The following is a 13,708-nucleotide window of genomic DNA, read 5'->3' as shown; positions in this document are numbered from 1 at the left end:
TAAATCCAACCACTAAATAAACACACAGGTAAGGCAATGTTAATATATCCATAGAAATTGTTAACTTTATTCATTGAAATATCTTACTAGTGTTGTGCTCATAAAAACCTCCAGAAATGTGAGAGAACCACACATGTCCATAATTTCGTGGACATGTGTGGTTCTTTCTTTCAAAAGAAGTGCATAAAAGAAAGAAAATAACTAAATAGGGATAACAATTGATTGGCTGTTGACTCAGTATCTCATTGTCAGATACAATGGTACAAAGCAAACGTTAAGACACTTAGAAAGGCAAAGTAACAGTACAACATCTGTGGAAATGAACTCTACTGCAGGAACACACATACATTTCATTTGTTGAACATGTTTGCTGGTTTTAAGATCATAAAACATTTTTGCAATTCAAATTATTTGCATTATGAGTCCATAACAATTTGGTATACCATGAGAAAAATCTACTACTACTTTCAGCCATTCATTCTTCAGTCACCTGTCTTTAGTCTCCTGTTAGACTTGGAAATTAACAGAATGTACAATGGAAAGAGGTTCTAGTCAAGTGCATTTATTTACCTAATGTAATGGACATTACCCTCTTCCATGTCACTGAGCTGCTTCCGAACAAAACAAACAGCCACAGCCCGAAACGCACACAGCCATTCAACACAGATTACACACACTCAATCCAGTGACGCACACATGCATACACACACACACAACTTGGACATCTGCCTTTTTTTCAGCAGGACCCAAACTCATCAATCCACTTCTCATACTTCTCCAGGTCAGATGCAGACACAGATTTGGACACTTTCTTCAGAGCCGACTCAAAGTCCTCCATGGTGGTAGGCATGTGCATCTCATCCCGGGAAATGTTGCGGATCTCTTCTGGCGTCAGGCCCTCTATTCTTCGTCTCATGGCCATCAGAGACGCATCCCTGCAGCATCAGACACAGCTTTAGTTTAACCACTTTGAGCATAAACGTTTAATCACAGGGATTTCTCACATTCCACAAGGGATCCTTTCAGCCATTGCTTTTAAAGTGCTAAACTGAAATCTTTATAATCAGAAAAAACTGAGGGACAAGTTGTTAGATTATTTTACATGCACATTCTTAAAAGGTGGGTTCTATGTTCTAAGATTTGTTGTCTAATCATTCTGACTTCAAATTGACTAGAAGTTTAGAAACTCTAGAACTAATTCCTCTGAAAATGTCCTTCCATTTTAAAAAGACTATCAGGGTTTTAAACACAGGACACTCAGGGGTGGTGGACAGCAGGGAAATGAAGATACACTACAGTCACCTGTCATTGTAGCTACAACACGGATATAGTTTATTCAAATTTGTTTTGGAGAATTGCTTGACCTGCACACGTTGGTGATGTCCGCTCCTGAGTAACCCTCCATCTGATCTGAAATCTTGGCAAAGTCCACATTGCTGGCCAGCTCCAGTTCCTTCAGGTTGATCCTGAGCAGTTCCACTCGCCCCTTGGCTGCAAACAGAGTGTGAAGTGAGTGGAGCAGCCAGTTTCACAGCCCGGAGTGGCCTCCACAGACACTGGGTTTACTCTGATAAACATCTGGTCTAATAAAGCCTGGCCCCCGAATACATGCCAGGGTAAAAACAAAAGGTGAATATACTGCTGCTGCCTGTCGTATAATGTGCACACCACCTAAACAGAATGCTCATTTCTACTGCTTTGATTTCATAAATACAAAAATATAATCATGATGATTACAACACTGTGTTGCTCTGAATTACTCATTCAAGTAATATCAGAGTATCATTGTCTTATTTCAGTTACTGTGGGTTCATGTGCGTAACCACTTTGCTTTGTCGTACTTTTTGTCATCCACCTGGCTGTTGTTGACTAGAGATGTAAAGGAAGGGTTTATGTTCATTAAAATGCCAGAAGGCTTCCTACTAAAATATGACCTGCTCTACTTATCAGAAGCAATTAGAAATTAAGAGATGCCTCTAACAGAAATCAATCTCAAAGAAAGGACTGTCGCCTTCTGCAGATCTCGTCAGTATTTGAAGAAATACAGTAAAACAACACAATCACAGCTGGACCACTGCTTCACTGTGTGGTTTCCAGTAATAACATTAATTGCAAAGTTGTTTGAGGATATGTACCATTAAAGACAGGGAATAAATCTGAAGTAGCTCAGGAGCATTACCACAGTCCAAGAGAACAGCCCATTCCTAAAAGGCAGGTTTACAAAAGGATCTCCACTAGTAGTAGTAGTAGTAGTAGTAGTAGTAGTAGTAATAATAATAATAGTAATAATAATAATAATAATATTATTATTAATTTTTAAAAAAGATTACAGAGTTGGCAGTAACTTTCATTTGAGCACTTCCAACTAATCACAAGTCATAGTATGTATGAAGACTACACTGCTTTACAGTAAAGGAAGTGACTGTACTTGAAGGCAGAGGGATGTAGATCCTCTTCTCAAGCCGTCTCCTCAGAGCTTCATCAATATCCCAAGGGAAGTTGGTGGCAGCCAGGACCATCACCATCTTTGACGGGTCCTCGTTTTCCGATGCTCCGCCGACACCTAAACAACAGCAGCAACAGTGTGAAATGAACAAATGCTTCCCTTAAGAGGATTCTGCAGTTTCCACAGAACAAGAATAGTGAAGAATGAATATATAATTAGACTTGGTGAATAGATTCATGATGTCATTGGCATTATACCATCCATCTGCACCAGTAGTTCTGCCTTGACTCTGCGGCTGGCCTCATGTTCCTCTGACGTCCCTCTGCGGCTGCAAATGGAGTCAATCTCATCAATGAAGATTGTAGTGGGGGCGTAGAAACGGGCCTACATGTGGAAAAACATTTACTGTACCTTCCGACCAAAACAATTAGCTGGAAGAAATACTTATTTTATACTTCTTTACCACAATCATTTCATTCACTGCTCTCAACTAAGTTTTATTTCATGCCAAGGAGAGAATGAGAAGAGTTTCTTTTTCTCAACTGTAAATTTTACGACGATTTTTTTTTCTACAAATGGCATTTAAGATGTACATTGACCATCAAAAGGGATACAACTTAAGTACTACAGGTGTAATAATAACACGAAGAGCCTTATCCTTAAAAAAACCTGACATTTGATCTTACCATTTCAAAAAGGAGGCGAACTAGCTTCTCAGATTCCCCTCTGTACTTGGAGGTGAGAGTAGATGAGGAAACGTTGAAGAATGTGGTTCTGCATTCAGTAGCAACTGCTTTGGCCAAAAGGGTTTTCCCTGTGCCTGGAGGTCCCACCATGAGCACACCCTAAAGTCAGAAAAGAGTTCCATGTAACACATGTAAGAAAAAAAGCTACAGAGATCCAACTGAAGTCTCCTAAGCCAATACCTTCCAAGGTCTTCGTATGCCTTTGAAAAATGCTGGCATCCACATCGGCAACACAACCGCTTCTTTCAGAAGCTTTTTTGCATCTTCCAAGTCTGCGATGTCATCCCTACAGGTTAGAACGAGATTTATCAGTTCAAAGGAAGGCCAATCAGTGCACGTTAAAACACACACTACCTACATTTGTCCAAAGCTGGTTGCATCTAGACATTATATTATACCTAATCAGTTTTGACCAATCCCAATCTATTTTACCATTGATATCTGTCAAATAAGCAGTCCAATCCCAGACTTGAAATAGTTGGAAAAGTCACAGCATTACTGATTTGAGAATATCATCCTGACATGACATACAACTCTCTCACTTTATCTTTGAAAAGACATCAGCAGAGACACAATCCAGACACCTTTAATTTGTTATCAAATGATTCAGGTACAAATTTTCAGTTTGATATTAACACATTTGCAAAAATATGTTTTCACTTTGTTGTTATTGGTAAAAAATAACAATTTTATCCATTTAAAATGTGTCTAAAATGCAATTGAGAGCAGGGTTAAGGGGCCTGAAGTGACTGTATATATTGATAACAGCTACAATTGCATCAGTTATAGCCAAGAGTGACAAACTGGTATCTGGTAAGTGACTCAGATAAAAGGTTTAAGGCAGCTTTGCATCTCACAAATATACGATGTTTAAATTGAAACTAGAACAATTGTTAATTTTAATGGCTGCTCTGTTAATCAGTTAAGTATTTTATGTTGCAGAAAATAAATTCCACTTCAACAGTCTAAGAACAGAGGATGTCATATGCAGCACACAACATTAAGCCCTTAAAGAATTTAAGTATTTGTGGCTTGCAATATATGGCTATATAAATGAAATTAGTTAAAAAGATGGTGTGACTTATCAACACTTAATGTTGTTTCACCTTTTATTTTTACCTCCAACAAGGAGGTAATGTTTTTTTTGCTATTTGTCTGTTTTTCTCTTAGCAGGATTATGCAAAGACTACTGAACCAATTGTATAATGGAAGGGTGGTGCGTGGGCCAGGGAAGAACCCATTCAATTTTGATGTGGATTCGATGAAGGTGGATCCAGGAAATGTTTCCCCTGTTTTGAACATTGGGAGATAGGATTTTAGTTTTGATGGAGGGATGTGCCCTTCTAGTTGATTTGTCTTTTGTCTTTACTTGAGAGCTGAAAGTCTCAATGGGAAAATTACACAAAGAAAGAGAACAACCTAAACAACCAAACCAGGGACTTTGCAGTTATATGGACACATCTTAACCACAGGGCGGCTCCTCGCTTAGCTTCTAAAAAACTTGAAATAATAAAAGTTGTAGCCTGAGTTGTAGTCCCAGACCCGGGGCGGCACATCATGGATTAGATCTGTGGATCACGATCAGAGGTCGAATGTGATCAGTATGGCGACTCTGCATCTGCGGCTGATCGTGATAAAGGCAGATCCTTATCGTGGCATCAGATATGGTAGTGACCAGGTGCAGCTGATGTGGATCCTAATGGGCGTGGACATAACTGTGGACTATAGTGGATCGATCTTGATGGTGGATCATGATCTGTGGCTGCTGACCATGGACTATGATTGCAGCAGGACTGCTATCATAGTATTTTCCTCAGACATTGACCATAATGACATTAATCCCCAATTCACTGACCTTCAGTTATACTTCAAATGTTTACCTAATCAAGTAAACCTTTATCTTGATTCTCTTACTGACATCTATTGCTGTCCGTCCTGGAGAGGATCCTTGGCTCTTGAGGTTTCACTCTTCCTGTTAAAGGGTTTTAATTTTCTTACCTTGTTGAGGGTTAAGGGCAGAGATGTCACCATGTTAAGCCATAGACAAATTGTGATTTGTGAATATGGGCTTACAATAAATTGATTGATTGATTGATTGATTGATAGCCTAATAACACAGTAACACAACAACACTGAAATCTTTTGATTGTTTTTCCTGTTCAGGGATTAATTAATATAATTTCATCCCTGTCTAGTACAGAGACGGTCCTGGGACATGTTTACATATGACGTGACATGAATAACAATAAAGATCACATATAGGTTCATGTGTCCTCTGTAAAAATCAAGCCAATAAACACTGAATTGTAAACACATACCATTTCACGTTTGGATTCTGAGATATAATATCTCTGTCCAGAGCTTCCACTAGGTCTTTGTCATATCCTGTTCCATCGAACTTTTTCATTTCTTTCTCCTGGAAGTCTCCTTTGTTCTGGAAGACAAACAAGAAACATTAAATATAACCAATGTGGTCGGTTTTCTCCCACACACAAAACTGGAAATACAGGCTAGACATGGCTGTAGGTACAAAAGCAGCATGTGGATACTGTTGAATCAACAATGCAAACAGTTGTGACAGAATATAAAGTATGTTGTGTAATATAACGAAGGTGAAGGTGGTGCATTCTGTTGAGCATGGTGTTCACCTTATCATCCTTTGTTTTGCCACTTGCTTCCTTTCCCTCTTTCTTGTCTTTGCCTTTGGAGGGTTTGCTTCTGTCCCCGTTGGCTCCACGTTGCCTCTGCTGGGCCCTCACAGCTGCGCTCAGCCGGTTGTTGGGAGGCTTGCTCTCTTTATGGGGGTTAGCAGGCCGCCTGACAGGACAAGGAGAATGTCTGGGAAGAAAAAGAAAAGAGGAAGATGGAGCAACAAGCATAATACCTTTCAAGTCGAGCAGTATAGTCATTCTAAAGCAGACTTAAAAAATAACTGCTTAAATTACTTTTGTTTACATTGTGTACACAGAAAACATGAGGGTATACAAATCCTGTGTGTATCAAGTAAATCACTTCCCTGGAGGAAACAAAAGATATGAGACAATACATTGTCTGAAGAAAAACAAAAGCACAAACAAACATACAAACAAAGAGGCAGTGTGAGGTTTACAGGCCACCTTTCTAAAGGGCAGACCAGGAACAAACCCCGGCTCACATCAGGGACTCAGGTTTGCTAATCTCAATCATATGACTATGTCAGGGACAAATAGCTAATACAGAGCTCTCCCTGGGTTTTCAGGGGGCGTATGTGCTATCTGCTTCTGGGGGGGGTGGTGGTTACAGAATCTGAAATTATTCCAAGGAAATGTGAAATTATTTCAAGTTATTTATCCTACGGGTGTGAATCTATAAGCACCTTCCCTTAGGGCTATGATGTAATATAAATCAATTATTAAATTTGCTTGATATACAGTATGCCTACTCCCATACTCTACCATTACTGACAATAACTCTGCTCTCTTCATCTCTATCAGACATTTTCTAATGTATAGGGTTAGGGCACCCGAGCCCTGCTCTCAGTCAAACAGGCAGAGGGGAGGACAGAGAAGCAAAATCATGGTAGAAAAACTGACACTTCAGTCATTTCATTCGTCTGAAGTGCTGTGAAACACGGGGCCTGGGTGTTATAATGCTGGGGAAACTCTGCCTATGCAACTCAAGATCATACATTTGTGAACAGTGAATATGAAGAGTGAATTAGGGCTACAGTGTTGGTAAAGTCTGGTTTGGAACAATGAACACAGAACATTGATTTAAACAGAATGAAAGGAGATGAAAATTATTATTATTAGTTGTGTGTAACCAACCAAGCCCCATACCTCTGCTCCACGTGTACAGGCCTGATTTCACAATCATCGTGGTTACTGGGTTTAGCAGGCGCCGTGTCCAGCTGAAAGTTCTCCAGATTGGACATTATATTCTGAAGCTGCTGGCTCTCTTCACTAATTTCTTGCCACAGCTGAGGGACAAACACAAACATCAGAAAAGCCAACTTTCTTTTTCCTTGGTGACATAATATGAGAAATAATTAAAGCCGCATTTACCTGCTGCCATTTGTGCTGCAAACTGCTGTCCTGCACAGCGTACACACACTTTTTGATCTGCTCAAGCAGTCCATGATAGAGGACACTGGCCGAGTTGTAGTTTCCCAGCAAAGCGTACTCACGGGCCAGCTTCAAGTTTTCACTGATTTCTCGTTGACTCATGCTGCTGTGGAAACAGACACAACATGTCAGCCCACCGGGGTACTGCACAACATATTGATGGAGACAGAAGATTCCAAACAGGTTAACTGTGACAGATTTTCCATTCGTTTCTCCACTTTGGATAATTACAAAACGAAATAGTAATTTCTTTAGATAATCACTGATCCCATTCACATAATCAATAATGTCACATTCGGACCTAAAGAAGTTGATTGACACGGACCAAATGTGATGGATACACGTTACAAACTTCTCCAGTTATTTATCAGGTATCATGTTGGTGAACTCTAACAGCAGTGTGTTTAGGTCTTGAGCTCATTTTCTAGCAACAAAATGAGGTTTGTCCTGAATGTAAAAAAAATATTATCTACACACACGAAGACCAGATAGTGAGAAACACATTTAGCCTAATCTTGACTGGTAAGGGAACCCTCCAATTACCCTCTGGTTCCACGCTCAACTGGTGCTGGCTGATTGGACAGCTAGAGAAAGACAAGTAACCTTGATACAAAGATACAAGTATTTGCTCGCATTCCCTGACACACACTTTAAACAGGGAGCTAACTGTGGTTCAGTTCGGCGGGTTAGTCACAATGTTTGTGTCAAAATGCGACACCGAAGTCTGCACGTACGAGATGTGCGCGTCCCAGGTGTTTCAACAATGGCTGAAACACATATCTGTGTCTGTCAGGCTGTTTGTGTGTCAGGGTGTTTGTTTGTCAGGGTGTTTGTGTGTAAGGTTGTTTGTCTGTCAGGGTGTTTGTCTGTCAGGGTGTTTGTGTGTCAGGGTGTTTGTTTGTCAGGGTGTTTGTTTGTAAGGCTGTTTGTGAATATACATGGAGCAGCAGAGTTTACGTTAACAAACCTCCACTCTGAAGTTCAAGCCGAGCGGTTGGTTTCCTTTCACTCTCTCTTAACAAAACTCGACGAACACAACAGTTCACATAAACACACGCGAGTTAATCGGTCCGAACACGAGCAGGAAACCAGTTAGTATCAGCTTCATACTCAACTTTTCCCTGGATCACACGCAGAGTCGCCCCGAGCATCTGTTATGACGAGTTCCGCTGTGGAGCTTCAAACTGTGACGACTGCACGGGCACGAGCAGCAGAAAACGACGTGCGCGCGGCTGGTAGCCACACGTTCACTGTAAACATGTTTCCACTGAGGGAGAGAAACAAGTTTTGACTTCCGTACATAACCTTCAAAACAAAGTCGACTCACTTTTAAATGTTACTTTATTAAAAAGTTTGGTCTCAGCAGCTCGAGCAGACAGCTTCAATGTGGTAAAGGCCGGAAGCACAAATTACAACGACTAATGGTAAAACACAATAACAAAATCATAACTCCACAAAAAAAAGAAAACACACAACAATTCACAAATCTTAAAAACATTTCACAAAACACAATAACAATTCACAAACACACCTCAATTCACAAAAAAAACAACAACAATTTACAAAACACAACAATTTACAAAACACAACAATAATTCACGAAACACAACAATAATTCACAAAACATAACAATAATTCACAAACCACAGTAAATAACAAAAGACAACAGCCTTGCTGCCTTTGTTTTGGGGAAAAAATCTCACTTATCAACCTGAAAATAATCGGATGTCTCACCTGCTGCTTCCTCTTTGTCATAACCTGCTACTCAGCCAGCCAGCTCTGCTACATGTTCCTGCTGAGACTCCTGTCTACCATTCTGTAAAAGACTCATTCAACTGGACTGTTAGTATTATTTCTGTTTAAGAACTTCTGTATTTAAGCCTTTTAACCATCTTGAGTCTCTGCTACTGGATAAGTCCTATTAATTCCACCTCCTGCGCCATCAAAGAGAAAACACATGTTCATGAAATGACTTACAAATAATACAGATAGACAATTGGTTCTTTATTCAACTACTTTTTTTTATGAGCACACACATTTTTTAAAGAACAATATGCCCTTTCTTCAGTTGAATCACATAAGCATAATAGTGCAGGTCTGAATAGTCAGGCTACATAATAATACACATGGTGATCGACAGAAGGAGCTCAGAGACAATAGACATTGTCATAGATCACAATGAGATTCATCATCAGCTCTTGTCAGAAGTTATTTAGTTTCAATTGCAACATGAACCTTCAGTATTGTGCACTGGAAATGAAATCTTAAAATAATGATAAATATATATAATATATATCACAAAAACAAAATAATGACAAAGGCGACAAGACAAGGAAATGGAAAAGACGACAGGCACAGAGACACAAGGGGACTGTAGTCAATATTTTCACTATTTACATTACAATAAAAACCTCCATTGATAGAAATCAACATTATCTTCTGAAAAACATCAGATCAATGCCTATTTGTTGGGCCACCACACACTTCAGTTAAAGTGACATCAATCAGCACTTATTTTATATATTATAATATATTTATTGTATAAAACCTTTCCATTATGATCACAATAACTGCTCTGGAGCTCTGCATTACTGTTCCAGGGAGAGGAACTGCATCAACAAAAAGAGACAGACAAAATAGTAATGCACATGATAGCATTCACCAGGTGGATGCAAACAAGTCTCCAAACGAGCGCTTAAGTCTTTCCGGGTCTGCTGGATGTGCACCTTTTTGTAAACAATTTCACTTTCCTATGAATTCATGTTTTACAGTAATCACAGTTTTCTGTGTAACCACTAAAGATGTTCCTACCGCCACTTGTTTGATTTTGTTGTTGTTACTGTCAGGAGTTGTCAAGTTTTTCAATACTTATACGCTGTGTTTGATTTAGTGTATTCATTGAAATGAAGCTCAACTCTTTAAACCAGGGGTTCAGAGTTTTTCCAAACATCTCCTTTGACTTTCTCCTGAAATGCTTCCCCACGATGACAAACAGGAAGGGGTTAACAGCACTGTTGCTGTATGCCAGATATGTGGACAGCTGGATGCAGATGTCCAGGACATGACCCCAGAGGCATCCGGGTGTGAGCTGGAAGTAATCCAAAGTGTCAAGAAACCGCATCACTTGGTGTGGTGTCCAGCAGAAGAGGAAGACAGCCAGCACAGTCAGGACCAAGTAGGTGGCCTTCCTCTCTGCCCTGAGCCCAGGGAGTCCGTTGGCTTCGCGGTTGTTCAGTGCAGCCACAATGTGACGGGTACAGTAAACAATTACCAGAACTGGGATAAGAAATCCCAACACATTCCTGGTGATGTTGTGGTGCAACCTCCATGCTGGATGGGGGTAGACCAGAATGCAGGCATCAACCCCAGGATCCTCTACGTATGTCATTGTGCGGAAGAGCAGGACAGGCAGACTTAAGAGGAAGCCCAGGCTCCAGATGCCCAAGCAGATACGCTTGGCCCAGGCTGCTCTCCTCAGACGGCTGGGGCTCATGGGCTTCACCAGAGCCAGGTATCGGTCCACACTGACCAGTGTGAGGAATAAAACACTGCAGATGTAGTTCATCGAGATGGCCACATTGACTAGCTTACAAAGGGCCTCTCCAAAGTCCCACTGGTAGCCTTGAGAGATGGTGACAGCCCAGAAGGGAAGGCAGGATATCATGACCAGGTCAGCAGCCGCCAGGTTCCCCAGGTAGATATCGGCCACTGTGCAGGGCTTCCTCTGCAGGCAAAACACACAGAGAACCAGGCCATTCCCCACCAACCCCATGACACTGATCAAACCGAGGTAGACTGGCTGCAGGGAGGACAGCCACAGCCAAGCTTCAGTGTAGTTACTGCAGGGGTCCTGCTCTGTGCCCACAGTCGGGACCAACCAGTCGGATGCATTCACAACCATTGGAAACTGTGGATGACAACGATTCTTCGTCAAACATGCAAGCATGGAATATAACATTGTAACACTCATCAAAACAGAATGTCCAATGTGATTTACAAAGGGAATAAATAAATCAATTAAAAAATAATTTGAAAGATGTGCACTGATTGTCCTCTCTATTATCTGAACTTTAGTCAATCTTATCTAATATTATTTCAGCAAAAACAGCAAAACCACCATCACCTTCACAGCCTGAAACACTAAGGAAACCTAAATTGTCCCTTAGTGGTCAGTGGTTCCCGACAACTCTTTTCCTTACAGTGGTGTCTGACTATTTCATGCAATCAAGAGAAAAGATTTAATAAAAATGGAGATGGAGGAGATGGACTGTCAGATAAACAAGTTGTTGAAGTAGTCAATGTGTAATATAATCAAAGCTTTTTTTTTCATACAAACCCTAAGGGTTGTTATTTATGCTGTGTTTTTTTGTAATTTCGAAAGGGCTGTTATTGCGAAAAGTTGGAAGAACAAATTTCCAGCATTCCTGTTCAGACTACATCTCTGTGATGAATGTCTCTGCCTCCCTAAGAAATTCCGGTTGAAATGAAACATCGTTTATGAGCAACAGATACAATCTCGGTGACTCAGCTACTTTCCCTCCTTATTCATACATGTGACGTACATGGTGTGACATTTTGCCTGTTTCTCGACAATTTACACTTTTGGTGTCTGAGACTCTCCAGCAGACGAGAGAGGTTTGTCTTCCAAGATTTCTGCCACGAAGCCTTCACATGTGGCTAACGTTGTGAAATAGTCTTTTTAAAACCAAACCATGATCGTTTCCTGAATTGGACCAAGTAATTTTGTTGCCTAAACTTAACCAAGCTGCAAATGAAACCTGAAGCCAAAAAGCCTTTCTACCAGTGAGGCTTTCTGACAGTAAAGACCTCGGGGCAAACATAGCTCAGACAGCAGAAACGGCCTAATCACCAAACGGCAAAGGTTGTTTACTGCAACGGTCGGACTACACTAAAATGAAGAGGTGTAAGTTTAAATATCTAATGTACATTCTACCAATTGACGCACTTAAGAAAGATTAGCCAAGAAATACAATTTCCTTTGTACTCTGTCAGAAGCTTCTGAAACACTTACCTTATTTCCGTGGCTCTGTTCAATCCATCCAGATTGCCCTGATGTTCAGACCCTGCAGATAATCACCATAGTGATCGAGCCTGCTCTGAAGTGAGCACTGGGAGGCTGGTGAGTTTTATACGTGCAGACACCAGAGATCATCAGTGTCGTCACACATTATCATTTTTTCCCCCCACAGCTAGTGCTGTGTTCCGGCTCACCAAAATGGGATTCACAGTCCAGCAGCATTATGCTTTCACTTCACTTCCTGACTCAGTGATTGGTGATAAACAGTCTGTTGGGGTTTGGTGACACATACTAGACTTTTTGGCTTCTCTATTGAAAGCATTGCTTGCATATTTAATAAGAAGGTGGGACTGAATGTAATCTTTGATCCTTGTCTCCAGGAGAAAAAACAGATATTGGTCCGAATTCCTGGATGATTTGGAGAATTGGAGTGAGAGAAATAAATAAACTTCAGCAGCTGCAAAGGAGTCACAGCTGGATCAGAGCCAAAATAGGAGGAATGTAGTTTTAATGGTAGATGTGTCCAGTTGTTTGTTGAGCCAGAACAGCGCTTATGTGGGTCATGTGTTCTCAGCAAAAGTGTTTTGTGAAATGAAACAGGTTCAAAGACAGAAAACACACATGCTGGTTCAAAGGAATGGCTTTTTAGAGAGTGGGGGATGATACTTCAAACATGCGACAAAAGCAAAGCTGGAAAAAGATCTCAGGATGAAAAAGTGGTGTCATACACATAGTATACACAGACGAAGATGTCAACAGAGCTTTTGGTGATAAGAGCCGATGCCGTTGTTGATGTGATATTGAAAAAATCTCTGCAGATCTTCCCAAAGACATATCTGAAAACAGCTATAGTTGTGCTACTGTTTCTAGATCTTTGAGCTCTCAGATCTCCTCATTGATGGCTGCTAAAGAAGCAGTTGAGAGAACAGGACCTCTCAGGTGGGCTCGGTCTCTCAACCGTTCAGTAAAACACATTCTGAGCTGTGATAACTTTCAGCTTGCAGAAGCAGAGATTTTCTGGTGGCAGGAAATTGTCTCTTTTAATTTTTCAATAGGTTTGAATGAACACCCGTCTAAAACACTTCCAACAAAAAGTGAATAGCAGATCCGTTGTGGTTGTATGGTGTGAGCAGACAACTACTGCAAATCATTGTAATATCAATAGGCTAATTAAATTAACACATTGTGATAGAATCCTTGATGTGGGGTTTTGTCACGTCACAGAAAACACATCATTTCTACATTTATAACAAGCTTTCACTGCTTGAAAACAATCCTGAGAATAAGTAGTAACATGTTTCATATGAATAGTAATTTAAAAAATGAATAAAGTGACAGACGAAGAGAGTATTCCGTATCACTCGTCCTTCAAAGG

General features: G+C 40.5%; 2 protein-coding genes across 4 annotated transcripts; both read right to left on the bottom strand.

Annotated features, from left to right (window-relative positions):
* Positions 1-39: 39 nt before the first annotated feature.
* Positions 40-8,531, bottom strand: katna1 (katanin p60 (ATPase containing) subunit A 1). 3 transcript variants are annotated; one of them, XM_035143498.2, is made up of 11 exons: positions 8,411-8,531; positions 7,236-7,401; positions 7,011-7,150; positions 5,841-6,030; positions 5,511-5,626; positions 3,373-3,478; positions 3,133-3,291; positions 2,704-2,830; positions 2,429-2,563; positions 1,365-1,491; positions 40-935 (listed from the first exon to the last, which is right to left on the bottom strand). In XM_035143498.2, the coding sequence occupies exons 2-11, from the start codon at positions 7,395-7,397 to the stop codon at positions 737-739; spliced, it is 1,461 nt and encodes a 486-aa protein (XP_034999389.1). In that variant the 5' UTR covers positions 7,398-7,401; positions 8,411-8,531; the 3' UTR covers positions 40-736. The 3 variants fall into 3 exon arrangements, with proteins under 3 accessions (XP_034999389.1, XP_034999390.1, XP_034999391.1); XM_035143499.2 differs by having other exon boundaries at positions 8,263-8,484; XM_035143500.2 differs by having other exon boundaries at positions 7,236-7,398; positions 8,411-8,476.
* Positions 8,532-9,447: 916 nt separating this feature from the next.
* Positions 9,448-12,424, bottom strand: LOC118099598 (B2 bradykinin receptor-like). The gene is made up of 2 exons (XM_035144274.2): positions 12,328-12,424; positions 9,448-11,202 (listed from the first exon to the last, which is right to left on the bottom strand). The coding sequence occupies exon 2, from the start codon at positions 11,194-11,196 to the stop codon at positions 10,138-10,140; it is 1,059 nt and encodes a 352-aa protein (XP_035000165.1). The 5' UTR covers positions 11,197-11,202; positions 12,328-12,424; the 3' UTR covers positions 9,448-10,137.
* Between the last annotated feature and the right edge of the window lie 1,284 nt (positions 12,425-13,708).

Source organism: Hippoglossus stenolepis, chromosome 20 (assembly GCF_022539355.2).
Source record: "Hippoglossus stenolepis isolate QCI-W04-F060 chromosome 20, HSTE1.2, whole genome shotgun sequence".
Lineage (NCBI taxonomy): Eukaryota > Metazoa > Chordata > Actinopteri > Pleuronectiformes > Pleuronectidae > Hippoglossus > Hippoglossus stenolepis.
This window is presented reverse-complemented; position numbering and strand designations above follow the sequence as displayed.